The sequence below is a fragment of the Haliotis asinina genome, chromosome 16 (genome assembly GCF_037392515.1).
Source record: "Haliotis asinina isolate JCU_RB_2024 chromosome 16, JCU_Hal_asi_v2, whole genome shotgun sequence".
NCBI lineage: Eukaryota > Metazoa > Mollusca > Gastropoda > Lepetellida > Haliotidae > Haliotis > Haliotis asinina.
Window position 1 is genome coordinate 8,558,854 of NC_090295.1, and position 18,281 is coordinate 8,577,134.

At 39.6% G+C, this 18,281-nt stretch overlaps 1 protein-coding gene across 2 annotated transcripts in view; it reads right to left on the reverse strand.

Annotated features, from left to right (window-relative positions):
* The window catches only part of LOC137268073 (transmembrane protein 26-like), a 91,314-nt gene that overhangs the window by 35,431 nt on the left and 37,602 nt on the right, over window positions 1-18,281 (reverse strand). For both annotated transcript variants that reach the window (XM_067802577.1, XM_067802576.1), the window contains exon 2: window positions 15,390-16,745. In XM_067802577.1, the coding sequence (XP_067658678.1) occupies window positions 15,390-15,580 (191 nt within the window). In that variant the 5' untranslated portion in view covers window positions 15,581-16,745. The remainder of the gene's footprint in view (window positions 1-15,389; window positions 16,746-18,281) is intronic.

Below are 18,281 nucleotides of genomic sequence, written 5' to 3' on the forward strand. Positions count from 1 at the left end.
GATCGATGCTCATGTTGTTGATTACTGGATTGTCTGGTCTGACTCGCTTATTTACAGACCGCCGCCATATAGCTGGAATATTGCTGAGTGAGGCGTAAAACTAAACTCACTCTCTCACTCATTCACTCGATCATATTTAATAATAGTGCATTTATAATCCGCTATACTCCACGTCAATGGCATGCCCGAGGCGCACAAACAACAATTAAGTTATTATCCCGGATAACCCAAGCTGCCCGTGACGCACGTGAAGGTTCATAGGCACCGGGTACCCATTTCCTGATGGCTGAGGCAATTTTGAACAAACTCACATGCTCATAATGAGACCGCATTATCACATGTACTTCGCTGTGGGGTCCTAGAAATTCTCAGGAGTCAAGGTGCCAAACAGGGTCACCCATCCAACTACTGTCCGAGCTCAACGTTGCTGACGTGCCACCGATTTGTGATCTGAGCTCTATACACAGTACGACACGCCACCACCAATATATATCATACTTTATAAGTGACTGGTGTCACGTTGTATAGTGATCCAGTTACCTCACGTGTCAGCGGAAGCAAATGATGCGGGTGTTTAGTTGTCTACCCCTTTGGTGAGTGAGTGAGTTCAGTTCTACGAAGCTTTTAACAACATTCAGCAATAACGTCCAGCAATAACGTTGGACGCCACAAATGGCTCTTAACGAGAAGTTGCCCGTTACAAAGGTGAAATCATCCCACGTCACACAATCTGAAGTCAAACACCATGGTGAAAACCTGGGAGGCGCTCTAAAAAATCAAACAGATATAGATTCCACCAGGCAGCTTCTTTGCAATATTTCTACAGAAATGTCAGATTATTTTTAAAGGAACAGGTTTCTGAAGAAATGTCGAGAAATGGCAAATTTCCGGAAACCTGAATCTAAGTTATCTCCTTTGCCTAAATTTTTGCCGCGACCATACAAAGAATGTTACACACTGCATAAGATCAACGACCATTACAGACAGTAAACACATCCCATTGTATACCTTCAGCAAATTCAGGTTGCTATAAACAGGCCATTTTGCAAAATAAATAAATGAATAAATAGAATGAAATAACATTCAATATTTTACTCATTCACTTAATTACTGTTTAGGTGTTAAATGAACTCAAATGGACGTGCATAGTCTTTAATGGTGCCGCTTCTAATTTTATTTATGAATGTGTGTGATGAACAGGAAACGTGCACCCCAAGACACAGAGGTGATATTTTAACAACAAGCTGATGTCCTTAAACGTGAGTACAGGCTGCACATAACTTTAAATCTGAGACAGTCTACGAGACTACACTTAGTTTCTGAAAATATATTAAATATATCATTTTAATAAAAAAAACAACAAATACCTGGACAGAAAACCCATCGGGATGGGAGATTCCGGACCTCAGAAAACTCTGGACTTGCATTATTTAGAGCTCTTGCATGGGATATGAAGAAAACGGACCTCAGCGAAAACGGACCCCAAAATAATCGAGAAAACGGCCTACGCGCAGGCGAGAACGACCTTTCTTTTCTATTTTTTTTTTCTTTTTGGTTTTGATCACCGTTTAACCTTTGAACATCGATTGGTTGTTTCAATAGTCACAATGAACCAACCAGTTTGATTCGTTGTTTATTTTACAGGAAAGTTTAGTTCATGATAGAGAAGGACAATAAGGTAGTGTGTTTATTCAAAAATTTATTCTTGACGCGTTAGGGTGAAAACCCGAAATAATCCTTTCCGGTCATCTGCCACTATTGTTGAGAAAGTGATGACAGACACACTTGATCGTGATCAGCCAGACAGTAGACATTTATATCGCTTTAAGAAAGAGTTCTTTGATAGATATGGTTCTTATTTATTCTAGATATTCCTTTAGTACACGTATTGTTATATTTGTTATCAATAACAAGAAATTATATGTAAAAACATAGCTTTATAACATATTTTGCATTGTTAAGAAACAAACTAACGGAGACCCAGAAGCCGTTTTCCCTAGCAGTGGAGGCCATTTTCTCGTGAGTCGAATTTTATTTTGGCCGTTTTCGCTTGGGTCTGTTTTCACTATAACCCCTATCTCCCCTATCTCCTACGTAGGAGATAGTAAGTCCTACGTAAGAGATACTGACATAAAAAAAATCTGCACCATGGCCTTACTACGCTTCCGTAACAGACTGAGCCATATTTTTTTCTCTTACGTCCAACGCTGCAAGAGGGTTATAGTGATACTAAGCCCTACGTAGGAGCTAAGCCTTACGTAGGAGATACTAAGCCCTACGTAGGAGAAAATGAGACTAAAAATATTTTCACCTTGGCCCTACTACGCTTCCGTAGTCTGTCGATGACCTTGACAAAGACGTCTACGTTCCTCAGAGAGCGTGAAGCGTAGTGGAGCGCCGCTCCTGTCGACGCCGTGAGACACACCCGCCTTCAATGACGACTGACATCATAATAGATCCAATCCGTTCTGTTATTATATTTCTCGTAAATATTAATGAAAATATCCCACACAAGTCTTTTGTACGATGACTCAACGCTAACGGTTTAACATGGCTAGACAAAAAAATGTTATCTGCTTTTGACCTTGATAAAAAGGTCAGTTTTTGATGAATCTTGACTGTTTTATGAACACAAGTTGAATGTGTATGTGTTGTGTATGATTCATGAAGCGGGAGAGTGTCTAGGTTGATATGACCGATATCCAACACAACACGACGTGCACGTTATTATGATCATAATCACAATCAACATCATCATCATCATCATCATCATCATCATCATCATCATCACTGCCGAAATAAATCACAACCAACGCCATCATTACCAAAGGGATAGCCTAGTGGTTAAGGCGTTCGCTCGTCATGCCGAAGACCCGAGTTCGATTCCCCAAATGTGTGCAACGCATGAAGCCCATTTCTGGTGTCCCCTGTCATGATATTGCTGTAATGTTGCAAAAGGCGCCGAAAAACTAAGGTCATTCATTCATTATCTGTATCTTTGTGAAAGAGTTAATTCCACTTTTCCACCCTCGCTTCCACCCACGTACACATTAAGCTAGATCGTACCTCGCGGAATACATTTATAAGATACAATCCCAAAATACCGACTTACTGTAATCCGTACAAGATAACAACGGAACGTTGAAATTACAAATAAATCATGATTTTGTTATCATGAATAATCCCTTTCAATTCATCATCATTCTCATGAGCGACGAAATATTCCACATCACGAGTTCGATTTCCTTCCGACCATTGACTTAAAATGTCGTTAACATTGGCCATGATGGAAGACGTGAAAGGAATTCCATATTGACTTTCTCGTTGCTTATACCAAGGCTGAGATGAAAGCGAAGTTAATGATAAAGTTTCACCTCTAGTAGCCATGTCTTTCACACGAGTCAGCACGTACGAAATAATGACAGGTAGATGAAACAGCAGACAGAAATAAAACAAAATCAAACAGCGCATAACCAATATCCGGACATACTGGCGTCGGTTAGCAAATGTAAAACGCAAGGTTAATACCGTTTAGAGCAACCGTGTTATTTCTGATTAAATCCAAGGTGTTCAGTGACTGTCACGCTCAGGATGCGCCGAAACACAAAGGAACACATCATGTGCTCGTGTTAGGTAATAACACAGGTCTCCACAACACCATAAGAAATAGCGACACCTCCATCTTACCACCTGGTGTGGGGGTTAGAGCGTTCCCTCGGAGAGCGGAATGGCAAGGGTTCGATCAGCGCGCCGCTTCATACCGACAGACGTTAAAATATGGTACTTGTTGGTCCATGCCTGGCGCTCAGCTGGATTGGTCGGATCGGTGTCAGTATAATGTTTCTGAGTGGGGTATTCACTATCCATGCTTAACTGCGGAATGGTATTTCGGTTAGCTAACACCAAGTCTGGACGAGTACAAGCTGAAACACATACACACGCATGTACGTCATCATATGAGGAAATTTGTGCATGTGTTTGAGACAGGTGCTCTCGGTTGGACAATGGTCCCGTGTCACCACTATTTGATAGTGACGCATTAACAAAAGCACATTATACAGTCGGAATCACACACTGGACAGTGTTTTTCAACAAACTTCCACTTATTCCAGCGGCGGTCTGTAATTAATCGAGTCTGGACCAGACAACCCAGTGATCAAGATCATGAGCATCGATTTGAGAACCGATGACATGTGAGAACCAAGTCAGCGGGCCTAAACACCAGATCCCGTTAGTCGCCTCTTACAACAAGCATAGTCGCCTTGCATGACAAGCATGGGTTGCTGAAGGCCTATTCTACCTATGATCTTCACTGGTCTGCATCTTCCAAATCAAAAAGAATAATTCACTAACTGACATATAATCCGATGGCGGTTAACACATAACGAACCTGCAAGTAGCAACGTCAACATATGTATGTTCATCTTGCAATAAAATGACAATACATTAGAAACTATACTGTGACCCCGTTGACCAACCTAATCTCCCTCCACAAGCCTATCCTATAATCACGTGTCTTACTACCGTGAAGCTGTTAAACGTGTTTAATACGTGTACATATTTAATTATGTCAATGAAACGGAAGGAAATGGACTACAGAATAAACATTCATTTTAATAAGGATTCAAGCACGTGTTCCTGAAAGTCCTCGGACTGTACGCATGTGTACGAGCAGTAAACTGAACATTTCTGAAAATATGTAATTTAAACTGCATTTAATTTAAATTAAATAGGAGCCTTAGCGAGGTGGGAAAATCCGATCCTGGGAATAATATAGTCATGTTACATGTAGGACACTTGCGTTATACAAGGGATGCGCGGAAGAAATTGTTTTGAAGAATTTATTTATTCTGTAAACATAAATATTCCGTAAAGCCTATTCAGAACAAGGAAGTCGTATATTCATAAAAGCATCTCATTCTTCATCTCCTCAACTTCAAGAATGCCAATCAAAACAGAAAATAATTGTTCATGGACTGTGAGAGTTGAGCGGTGTAACGGTTTGGTTTTGACCGGTGTGCTCCGAATGGAGTATTCTCGCTTACTCTGTGTGTGGTATGTTTATACGTGTCCGCCCGTATGAGAAATCAATTGACCGTGTACCTGCACTTGAGTTGTACTGGTTTTACCCAGGCTGTGCTTGAAGTTGGCCTGTGTTGAAGAGATAAATGTTTGTTTTGATACTTCAGAAACTGGTGTGTGCAGAAACTGTATTTGTCGTTATTAAAGAACTTCTTCATATTATTGGCCATTCTTGGTACTTAGAAGTATATTGTGGTTATTAAGGTACATGAATATAAAAGTGGCGTTATTAAGGTACTTACACATAAAGTTGGCTATTTCAGATACATAGAAGTAAACTGTCGTTTTTAACGTACACGAATATAAAAATGTCGTTTTTAAGGTACTTACACATAAAAATTGCCTTTCTTGGCAGTTAGAGGTAAATTGTCGTTATTAATATACAAGTGTCGTTATTAAGGCACTTACACTTAAAATTAAACTTAACATAAAGTAGATGTTCTTAAGGTATTAGTGATAAAATCGTAGTCGGGATGGTACACCTTTTGAGAAAAAGTTGTTTTCCTGATATAGTTTAATGCAGCGTTGTCGTAATATGGAACTATTAGTTAGCGTTGTTCGTGTATATCACTGTTGATTGACTATGTTCACTTCTTACTGACGCTCATGCAAACCGAAACTGAAAAATATGCTTGCATGAGCTCACTCACTCACTCACTTCGCTTACTCGTTCACTCACTCAGAGAATTACACCATCGAATCCCAGTACTCGTGAGTTTAATACAGCTCACTATCAACACTGCTCCATTTTCTGTGTAATACATGTACATGTAACAAACTACCCTTGAGATCTCGCAACAACTGCCACTGATATCAGTCCTCCAGAAGAGCCCTCGGGCCGTCCCGAGATTCCCAAGCTGCTGACAAAAATATGTTTCTTGGAACTACCATTCTGTCAGTGAGATACTCTCTAACGGGTTTGTTGCAATCATCTAGCTCCTAAGACCAACAATACAACAGGTGGCTGCCACGTTTTTGGTATTTCACACTCCAAAAACAAACAAGATAATCTAATATTTAAGAACCGTTTCCAGATTAAAGATTACACTTTGGAATAGTCCTAAGGATACTGAAGTTGCATGTGACTGTTTCTATATTCGAAGAATAAATATTTTGATTTCATAAAATACAAATTGTCTCAAAGAAGCAGATATCGAAGTCAAAGGGCGCCTCGTTCCGAAGTTAGAGTGCAATACCCTGTGTGATATATAGAGAATCCGAGAATTGCAGTCCGTCATCAACATACAGAACCATAACAACAAAACCATCTGTTAAAATATGGCAGGCTAATTATTTCCAGATGAAAAACATTTTTACTGGTAGGTTATGAAGTCTATGGTATTCTTTCACGAACGGAAGAAAGTGACAGAGGACATGAGTCTTCAGAAACAAATGTATTTGGATTGACGTCGTATTTTGTGGAGCAACATGTTTCTGGGTGAGTGAGTGAGTTTAGAAGAGAAGAGCGTCTTGACGTCATGATTCGCCTGCAGCCTATTCAGGTCAAGCTTCGGAAATGCCCATTGTAGCAAACGAAACTTCCACCAAACACAACCGTAGTACACGCTTCAGGGTGCAGCTATAATGGCGTCCAGAAGTGACCAGGTACAGAATAAACAGTAGCGATATTATTATCCAATGGCATCTGATCTGACCCTATGTGACCATTCCCAAAATACAGAAATCAGACGTGATGTGGAAAGCATTATTTGTTTCATATCCGCAAAATAATCAAAATAACTACACATTTAAAAGACTCGACAGGCACAACAAACACGTACCGGTAATAGTCTAATCAAGTACACGATGTTCTAGATATGTGAGATCGACCTTGGATACGAATCTTGCGGAAACAATGTAGTGATTGATGTCATGAGCATCGATCCTCGCAAATTGGCATAGGACGACTGTGGGAAATATAACTGCATTCAAACTCGGAAAGAGCTTTAGTAAGATGGGAGACTGAACCTGAAGATAATCTAGGCTTGCTTTATTCAGGACGTTCTTACACTCAGTGCTGGACAGCGTCTATACAATGTAGTTGATTGACAGATTAAGTCACCCTTACAAGCATAAACTGTTATTGACCTACACTCTTTCTGGGAATGTGTTCCTGTGATTGAAATCAGAGCTGTATAATCACGTGACGTGTAATAAGCGTTTAAATCAAGATGAGTCATGGAATGTTTTTTCTATTAACAGACATCACGGAGTGCACTGTTTGAAACCATAGTCTCAGTGTCCAATTATTCCGAATCCTACCGTTAAGCATCCCAGATGATTAATAGGCGTTGAAACACTCCTGCATTCCCAAGGAAAGTCTTATCGGTTTTGCGCCAATCAAAACGATGTCCTTGTGTCACGTGACACAGAACTGTGACAATAATAAAAAGCTACATGATAAACGAATATAACATTAAGCTTGCACGTCCGTTTACCAATTAGAGTAACATAATCATATAATCACGACGAATCTTTTATAAATTTCAACTATTTTTCAGAACGCTGGGATGTTTATTCCGTCACTGTCGAAAAATCCGTCAGAAAATGTCCCCGGTTTGGAGGGAGTGAGAAACTGAGTGAATGAGTGAGTGAGTGAGTGAGTGAGTGAGTGAGTTAGGTCTTACGCTAGCTTCAACGATATCCCAGGGATTTCTCCTTCAAAGGAGACTACACATTGAGGATCAAACTTGGGTCTTCAGGGTGACGCGCAACCGTTTCACACTCAAGGCTATAACCTCTCAGATACCATCCCCGGTACCTCAATTCAGAAAATCATTTCTAGTAAAGAAAGGATACCTAATAACTTTAAACTATTTGTTTTGCGTTTCGTTGTTAACTGACATTCACTTACACCCCATAGAATAACACGCCAGGAGCGTAATAAGTGAGTAAATAACCGGTTTGTGTTACTCGACCATTAACAGCCCTTTCCGAATAGCAGGAACATCGAGTGGGTGTTAAGCATTAAAACAAACAGCATTAGTCTAACAAGCCGATTTATGCCTAGGAATGTGTCTGGTTTCTGTAGCTGAACTGGTTTTACCATTAATACGTTTACATCAAGTGATATGCAGTGTATCCTGGGAGTGTGCACACTTTTCCTGAAAAAACAGGTCATTATCTCATAACCTCGCCATGCATTTCCTAGGAACACTCCTGAAAACATTATCAGACTGTATGGTCGTTAACAGAGCCAGGGTCATGTGTGGCGTCATCCGATCGATTGTGAAGTACCGAGATTCCTTTACCCGCGAACATCCGGGTTAGAACTGGTCTTCATCGGGCAAAGCTTGTAATAAGAAACACCTGTGGTGGTTAGGAACGCGTTAGGTTGAGACGTGTCATTTGTACCTCGATGTCCATTGTTTCATGTACGGGACTCTACCTGGAATATTTCTGAGTGGCAAAGCAAAACATCAACCAACAAACAATATAAACGAACAAAAACCGATATATTTATATTTCTCCCACCATTCACCGAACTGACCAGTTGTCTTAATCAACGTCTATCTGGGGTAAAGAAAATACGCACCGGCAGTGTAAAACTTGGTTTTCCCTGTAAAGTCAGTATGTCTTCTCAAAATAATTGCTTTAGAGTTATGTACAGTTTCTAAACGCCACGGACACATGGTGTTTTCCTGACTTGTCACCGCAGAAGAGTTGGACAGAGACTTCGATGACAATTCTCTGAGTATTCATTTGTGATAACTGCATTGAACACATTGTAACTGTCATCCTAGCTGTTTCCCAACTCAGCCTTTACAAATAAACCTACTCTGTACCAAACCTGACCCATGTTGTTTTCCTGATATTTCACCGTAGAAGAATTGGAGAGAGACTTTGATGACAATATATTTTACAGTTCACAATTTCATCTGAGTGATGGTTAAAAGTATCAGCCTATCAATCATGTAAATTCAAAAGAGCCCCAGTCAGATGGAAAATTCAGAATCTAAGGCAACCTAGCCTTGTTACACAGAGTGAAGCATTGCAACAAGAGGTGGCGGAAGAGAATATATTGCAGTTCGAAGACTGTGAGACAGACGGGGCAAAAAGGATATGTCAGAAGTTATTCCTTTTTCACGAAAACCCATTCGTATTATTTCAACCTTTTCCCCTGTTCAACCTGGTGGAATATATTTCGGGGGACAGTCGAAACTGGGTTTTGTCTTGCAATGGACGTGCTGACTGGTTTACTAGGTCCATGCGCAGCTGCACTTGTAACGTCACATGTTATAGATCAGTAGACGTATACAGAACATCACGTGACCAGAATGTTACACCTGCGTGTCTAATACAAGTCAGTTGTGCTACTCATAAACATTTAAAATTAAATTAACTACCATTAAATCTCAATAATGGTTTGCTGTATCTGTTTGTTGTCGGTTTTCTAAAGCTTGCCAGGACAGGTCTATTGAGCGCATTTCACACTGCGCTTTGACACAAGGGCAATACTGTGGCAGCAAAACCATTCTGAGTAATTTATGACGGAAGATCAATATTAATAGATCGATGCTAACGTGGATAATAAAATACTGAGTTGTAATCTTATTTAAACCCCTCATTGGCTTATTAACTGACGATGTCACCATTGGCTAAATACCAAATACTAATACTAATTAATTGTTCATGCCGGAATATATCGTAGGTCGATTCGACATAATTCATTGCTTTTCCTGAGGCATTTCAATAATGCACATTATTTTCATTCCGATTCATAAGAGTTTTCATTGTCCTTATCGATATACAAGATATATTTATTTATCATCCAAACCTGTGTTCCACAGGAGATATCGCTTTTGTGAGATCAGACGATATCTCCCTAGGAGATATGGCTTTGACAGTTGATTTTGCAAGCCTCTGATATTTGTTACTTTATCAACTTGTGTTGATATAATTGATATCAGAAGACACTTAGGTGAGATTCTCTATTCATCATCAATATACAAAACGTTTGGCATAGTAATCATTTCTTCTGCTGAATATTAAATAGCTGATGAGAAAGTTTGGGAACGCGATCAGATAACAGACTTCATAACAACGTTGTTGTTTAACGTGCACTGAGCTATAGTCCAGCTTTGCCTGTAAAAGCATAACCTGAATACGACAATCCAGTGACTGATATCACCCATATCATTATGATTATTAATATCCCATTGTGATAATTTAGATCCTATGTCGCGTTTCGCCAAGTCATCGAATTTTGAAATCTTAAACATTTTAATGTGTGAGTTAGATTTTGCTCAAATTTGAGCAAACTACACACGTATGACGGATATGGAAACCGAGAACGGGCTTCTTACCCTGGACGAGTTCAAGAAAACTAACACACGCCTTCGGCTTGGTAAATAAACTCTTTGGTGATCAAGAATCGTGATCAGGTCGAATCTGACATTCTAGACAACGATCAGCGAGCACATCTTGGTTCACCTAAGGGACACAACTCCACAACCCAAAATGTATTTCGAAAGTTCATATATGATATATGGACGAGGACAGAGAACCAACCCTAAGGTTTGTGTCCTGTAGATATCTGTTTAAACTGGTCGACAGCATGCTTGTTGACTAACGGGATAGGGTTGTCAGTCTGACTGGTCTGAAACATGTCATCGTATCCCAAACGAGTAGATCGATGCTCATGCTGTTGATCACCCGATTGTCTTGTCCAGGCTCGATTATTTATATACCGCCGCCATATAGGTGGTGCATTGTGTAACAAACAAAACAAACAAAAAACAAAACATCTACGTGGGGCACAATGCAAGGAACACGGCAACACAGTATATTTCAAAGTGCAGAAAAAGCTGGTTAGACTTGCAGCGGAGACCAAATAGTCTCCCGTAATACCTATTTCCTGAAAATATAAGTTCATACCAGTAAATGCTTGTAAACAGAAATAAATATATCTAACGTGGGCAATGCATTTGCTCTTTCCCCCAGACGTACTTGAGATTCTTCTTAAATCGGAATGGTTGAAGAAAACCAGATGCTGGGATAACTTTATCATCTGCGAACAACGTGTTTACTGATGGCATATAATTTATGGCAAAATAAGCCGTATACATATTACCCCATTTGCATAATCATAACTGAAGAGAGCCGAGTAAGCAACACCTAAACAACCGCGTGTTCACTGACAAATGTTGAACGACTCCGATCTGGTTTCATCAGGTGAATGTTGTTTTATTTGCTATAACACACAACAGAAAATCCGCTGGCACAACCATCCTTTCATGATACATACTAAGTGAAGAAAATTGCTTTGGACGATGAATGTGTGTTAAACATGGTTTTCTGATTTATCCGACAGTTGCGAGCATCTTCGTACAGAAGCAAGGCGTGTTATTACTAACAGGATTTGGTTTTCTACAGGGTGTATTTGTACGGGCAATTTGCTATGGTGTTACGGTTTTAAGCTGATTTGGGGATATTTACGAGAAAATAATCTATTTGGTATAGTGTAACGAAACAGTGGGGCATCGCTTATGGTGGGATATTGCAATTGTGGATAATAGTTCGTCAACGTGTCTTTCCTCGTTGCTATCATCGTCACGCCAATCATTATCGTCATTGTCGTCATTAGTATCCTGATCATTGCTACTTTCATCGCCAGTGATACCATCGCCTTCTTTATCATATTCATAGCCATCATAATTATCGGTATTGTCGTCGTCGTCATCATCATCGTGGTCGTCATCGTCATCATCATTTTAAGCATCATCGCTACTATCGCGGGCATTGTTATTATCACCACCTTCATCGAAATTGTTATCCCCACAAACTTATCATAGTTGACGTCATCGTCATTGTTACTGTTATCGTCTCAATCAACTCGTCAGTGTTTACTTCCTTCTCCACTCTTTCACTGTGTTGTTTGCTAGATAGTTGGAGGTGATGACAGAAAAACCAACACGCTAACTCATTACCGCCTCATTCCCAACCAACTCGTAACAATTATAGATGGTTTGGTGGCATGGGGATCGTCAGCACGCATGGCTTACTTCCAAAAAACACAGCCACATATTGCGGTAGAAATCCGCCAGCGATGCTCCCGTGAGATCTCCAACTCAGTATTGCAATGTAGCTTACCTGTGTACTCGATGGTTTACAGTTATGTGACATCAGTCTCGGGCCCTGGGTAAATTACGCTTGCGCAAAAACTGCTGCGCAACCGCAGACTACTCAGAAAACCAGACTGACATAACGGTATATGAAACTTAAAACGGGTTTTCGGTCCTTCAACTCTCATTTCATCATATCCTCGTCATTACGAACTCAAGAAAACTTGTAGATAGCATACTCGTTATTTCGTCCGCTTGTACTCACCATAATTTTTATGCTCAGAGTGGACCCTTGATGTAACAAACACACAGCAATACGTTTTTAATTATGTCTTATGAAATGGTACGCGCGTTTGGTGTTACTTTCGTTGTGATTGTGCTGCATAGACCTTCCTAAGAACATCATCTACGACGGGACTAAAAACTAACCATGTTTATCGACAAACGTAATGCAGCAGATATTTCCATGCAAACTCAACGCCAGTTTAATGCATGACAAATGCTGCGATCATCAATCATTCCGACAACCAAACCTGACAAAATACAATGAGGGAAAAAAATAAGAGATCACATGAAAGGACGAGTGTTTCTTTATTCTTTTCCAGGTTTCTTCACATGCTTTGTATCGCACAGCATTGTGAAAAATAAGGGAGCACTTTCATATGATCCTTCATTTTTTTCCCCTCAGTATATGTCACACATATCGTGTATACAGCAGATGGTCGGAGAACAGTACTATGTGTACCTATGATAATGAATAAAAATAACATGTCCCTTAATTAGGCCCAACCTCCACCCTAGGTATGCTCATAGCACTAACGATCAAGGCATAGCACGTGATTACCCAGGATAACCGAAGCTGTCTGTTTGGCGCTAGATGGTTATAGTAACATGGATTTTTCCACCGGGTATCCATTTCCTGGTGGGTGAACAGAGGAAATTTTGAAAAAACTCACTTGCCTAAGATGAGACAACACGTATCACATGTGTTTTGGTGTGGGGCAGGACTGAAGTCCTAAAAACTCTAGGTCACCAACACGGCCACCAACAGACCCCCCGAGCTCGACGTTAACGTCAACTGATTTGTGACCTGAGCTTTGTGCACAGGACCACACGCCGACCATACGTTGTATGTATACAACGTACACATATTTAACCTTTCGGAATGGATGCTTGAAAACGGTGTAAGAACCTATATCGGAACAATTGTTGAAATAAAGAAGTTGATCATCCATAAAGTTGTGTCATCTCTATACTTGCAACTTCTAGAATGACGCTCAATCAGATTACACGTATGCATGCATATAAAGACAAACCCTCGAAAGAGAGTTTTAAGAGGTATTTTATATGGCTCCTAAATTTGAGGGTTACAATATCATTCTCGCATTGAAAAAGTTCAGACTCCATGCTTTAAACATTTTCCAGGTGTTGGTAAATATGCCTCAAATATTACCATCTTAGATGAGAAACTGTTCGGCACATTATATGTTTGTTCAAAATCCGGGAACGAGCTGTTAGACATCGGATAAAGTTGTTCAGCATGGATATCGATAGGTATAGATACCTTGCAGTGTGTTATTTTTTGCTGTGAAAGATTAGATGAAGAAGGCAAACGGAACGGGGTAAAAGGTGTTAAAAAGTTTTTTCGTGTATATGGAATTATCAAAATGTGGGTGATGTCAGAATTTCTATGAATCATTTTAATGAAAGATTACAAGATGTTTGTGCACAAGAGTGGTTTTCTAAACTGTCGTCATCAAAATATTGAACATTACTCAAATGTGAAATCTTTACTTAACATTGAACGATGCATTTAATTTTAGAAGATAAATCTTTAAGACGTGCTTTTCCAGAATAAAGAATACATTTGCACAATTTAAAAGTTAATAGGTTACGAAACAAAATAATAAAATTTCAAAATAGCGTTTGTAATTACTGCATTAAGGACTTCATTGTGACCGAATATGATATTATTTTTTTTTCTTTGAATTTGAATATTTTGCTGACTTACGTTTACATTATATTACACAGCTGTATTTCCATATTTTCAACTATTGTCGAAATAGCCTCTATTTATATAAATGTTTATGTCAAGAAAATAAATTGTGACTAATATGTTATTCTTAATATCATTATAACCACTGACCTAAAATTACCGTAAAAAGTCTGTCTGTCTGTTGAGATGACTTTCGGAAATTCAATTCAATTCAAGGTAGACATGTGCCGATAAATATCTAAAGACAATATTATCAGAAATATGACGCATGTCCATTGATAGATCGTAGATATTGTCAATACATTTTCATACCTGTAAACAAATCAGAATAATATCTCCAACACCACCGGTAGCGAAATCAGTCATAGGATAACATATTTTTACATCATTGTCCATGTCTACACAGTCAATGTGAATGATACGGATCATTACACTCGGCGCGTAATGATCACCCAGTTTGATGGCATCACGGAGCGGATTACAGCATTGTCAAAGCAGATCAGAAACAGATAGATATCGACCAGTCGATAATGCATTACATGGTCGCTAATAAGAGTGACAAAGTCTCCGAGTAGACGGGCATCTTGTCTCGTGTGATGAAGTAGATATCCCTGAAGAGGGGATTAAGGTCAAACCATTTACCATGCAGGGTGGGGTCTGGGGCTCTTCTTTCGAAAAATGTTATTCCCAGGAAATGAAAACTTGTTTATAAAAAATGAGCTCTAAGTGTGTTTACTTACACAGAAAATATTCATTTTATGTTCTGACACATGGAAAAAAATGTGAAAAAATGTATTCTGATTTTTCATTTAATTGTATAAAAAACACAATTTCTAGAAAGAAACCGGAAGAAAATAATGTCTTTGAGGTTTTATACACAAACAATAATGGACACACTGAATGTCCTGAAAACATATTTGTAGGTTTGAGTACATGCATTGGAAAGAAATTATAAATCGCAAGCTTTGGCATAAATATGTTCGTAAAATTTATCCCAGTGCTAACCAAAATATGAAATGGTACCTGCCAATAAGTCCGCAGAAGCCAGCCTATGTGTTCCCACCACCATGAACAGTGTGCCGAAAGGATTGGTGTGACAACTAAAGACAGGTGAAAAAAATTACATTTTGACCACTTTCCCAGGAAAAAAGATCCAAAGAAAGTGTCAGTGTGACACAGACTGACAAACAGACATACATCCTTGAAGAATTAAAGAAATGTCGCAGTCATACAGTATTACTACTTACCATTTCCATTCCTTGCCTTTCTTCTTACACAAGGTAACAATGGTCTCTATCAAGAGACCAGCCAGAGCAGCAGACAGGTACCAGCACCATATCTTCCCCTTCACCATGTACAGTCTCCAGATGGCGATGAAGCCATGGGTGGCAAACAGAAGCCTCACCAGCAGGGCGCGGACAATGGTCAAGAGTCGCATCGCTGGTCAGATGATGGTATCCCTGCAGCAAACAATTACTGACTGAACTGTCTTTTTCACTCTTCCGGTCACAAAATTCGCTTGTTAATCCTGTTCCTTTTTCGTGTTCAAAATAATATCAATGAATGAACACTTATTTCCTTTTCTGACTTTTCCTAATATCTGTTACCTTTCTTTCACTTTTACCCTTTTCCACCCAGTCGTTAACACTATGATCCAAAATTCGCATTCAACATTGGACAATACATTTACAAACAAAAGAGGTCTGCTCTTTCACTATTGGTCCATTTGGGACTAATATGAGCCGTTTTCAGCAGTATCACTTGAGCTTTATAATCCTACGGTTGTATAAATTCTGCTTTTCCTTATAGTGCGATTTTGTCTGTAGATCGTTGAGATGAACAGATCGGTACTTATGTCAAATGATGCTCATCAATCAAGCCGTATAGATCCCTTCAGTTGTGTTCAGCACAAAAAGTTCACAATACCAGATAAGGCCTGAATCCTGGCAGATATATCCTTGGTAGCCGTTGACAACTACGTCAGATGACGTTCACCTCTTCACGGCAACAATCCGTTCAACCAGAGTCTATAAAGTAGCGGTGTTAGACAAACAACGAACCGCTTTTTCCCACAGTTTCACCCTTCAGTTGCAATAGTCTTTAATCACGTTGTGGGAAATACACGAGTGTCACGAGAATGACGTCAGCTGGTGCCATCCGAAGACTACGTTAGTTTAGAATCGTTGTTCTTGTTCGTCCTCTATTCCATATTTGTCTTTGAAACTTTTGACCACAACGACCAATGGTTGTCTGATGAGGATCAACCTCCTTGTAGTCGCTTTATGACGGATGCAGTGATATGACTGTTAAACGTTATTCCAGCCTTGGCTTCCAGAGGGAGTTTAAACGTAACGTCGTAATAGAATGAGCGCCACTGACCATCGACGATGCCTCGTAGAAGAGCAGAATATTCAGTAACAGTATGTTTCCTTTCCCTTTCGTGTAGGTATTATCTAAGACATACTGCTTCTCAAGACATCATCACGCTGTTCAGAGCCACGCTGTCGATGTTCATTGCACGTGTCGCCACCGTTACGTCACAAAGAGACCCGTTCCTCCATGAGACCTCGCGTGTAGCTTCCGGATACCGGGCCGACCATTCCCTGAAGACATTGAAGCGAAAAGTAGGGTTAGAATGACACAACAAAAACGAAGTCATTTATGAAACGCACGTAATAAACAATGCAGCAACTTTCACCAACGCGCTTTAAAGTAGCAGTTGGGAATCATTTTGTATAACAAATCGACGTTTGTCGGTTTGTTTTCCCCTTTCTGCTTGATGTAATTTGAAATCGATATGAATACACTATTGTACTTTATCTCCGTGCATTTGTGGTCGATAGTCTCTCCACAACACAGACCCGTCTTGCATGACCTAATTCAGATGTTATACAGATGTGTACTAATGTTGAGCGAGTGAAGGAGTTAAATGGTATGTCAAACAGGATAATGGTGGAAGGATACTTAATGTGGCTAGTGTTAGAAATGTTTACCTCACGAGAATTATGTTTGTTTTGTTTGTTTTTAACGCTCCACTCAACAATGTCCAAGCCAAATGGCGAACTGTGTGTATATAATGGAATCTGGACCAGACAATCCAATGATCATCATGGTGAGCATCGGTCTGCGCAATCGGGATGCAATGAAATGAGTCTACCAAATCGGCTAGCGTTTTCAACCGATCCCGGTGGTCGCCTTTATGTCGTTTGTTAAGGTTTTTTCATGAAAAACCTTGGATTATAATTATACCCAGTGCCCGGGGTGTGGATATCTCCGGAGTGAAGCTGATTTAATACTGTTATCCCACAAAGACACAGGCCACAGGTCAAAATGGATACCCTACTCAGATATTATGAACATCGCATTGATATAGATTATCTCATTAAATCACTTATTCTCTTAAAATATCAATTTATATTGATTCGCTCATTAGAATACGTTTTGTTTGTTCAAGATTCAATCGCTGAGATGAAATAGTATTTGGGGTGTGTTAAATAAGCTTAATCCATGTTGCATCACGCTGGTTATAACATTGTCTGTATACATATGTGGGCGATAGGGTAGCTTAAATAAAATTTTGCGGGAAGATTAATATATTGTTATGAAGATTTTCAGATACGTTCAGAGGTTGGCGAGGTTCCCCACATGGGTACAATGTGTGAAGCCCATTTCTGGCGTCCCCGGCCATGTTAATACTGGAATATTGCTGAAAGCGGCGTAAAGCCATGCTCAGTCACTCACTCACTCACTATGCACACATGAGCCAGTGAACCAGTTATACAGTGATTAGAACATGGTTCGTTCCTCAGCATTTCGGAGGTTAAGGAATGGAGCGGCACTTGGAAACTGGTCTAAAGAGGCTCTTGTAATAGTTCAGGTCAGTTCATATGTGTTCTGTCACAGATCAAAATAGTGACAAAGAAAAGACAGATAAATGGGTCTTGTTCGGTTCACTTTCTACAAATTTTGCAGAAGGTTTACGATATTGTTATGAAGATTTTCAGTTCAGAGGGAGATAACTGCAAAATCTCAAACAGGCAGACAGACATTTCGTTCGGATTATTTTGCCAATAGTGCAAATACAATTCTAAAGGGCATGTTTAAGATCGGCTGTATGCAAATCAGGATAGTTGTACACA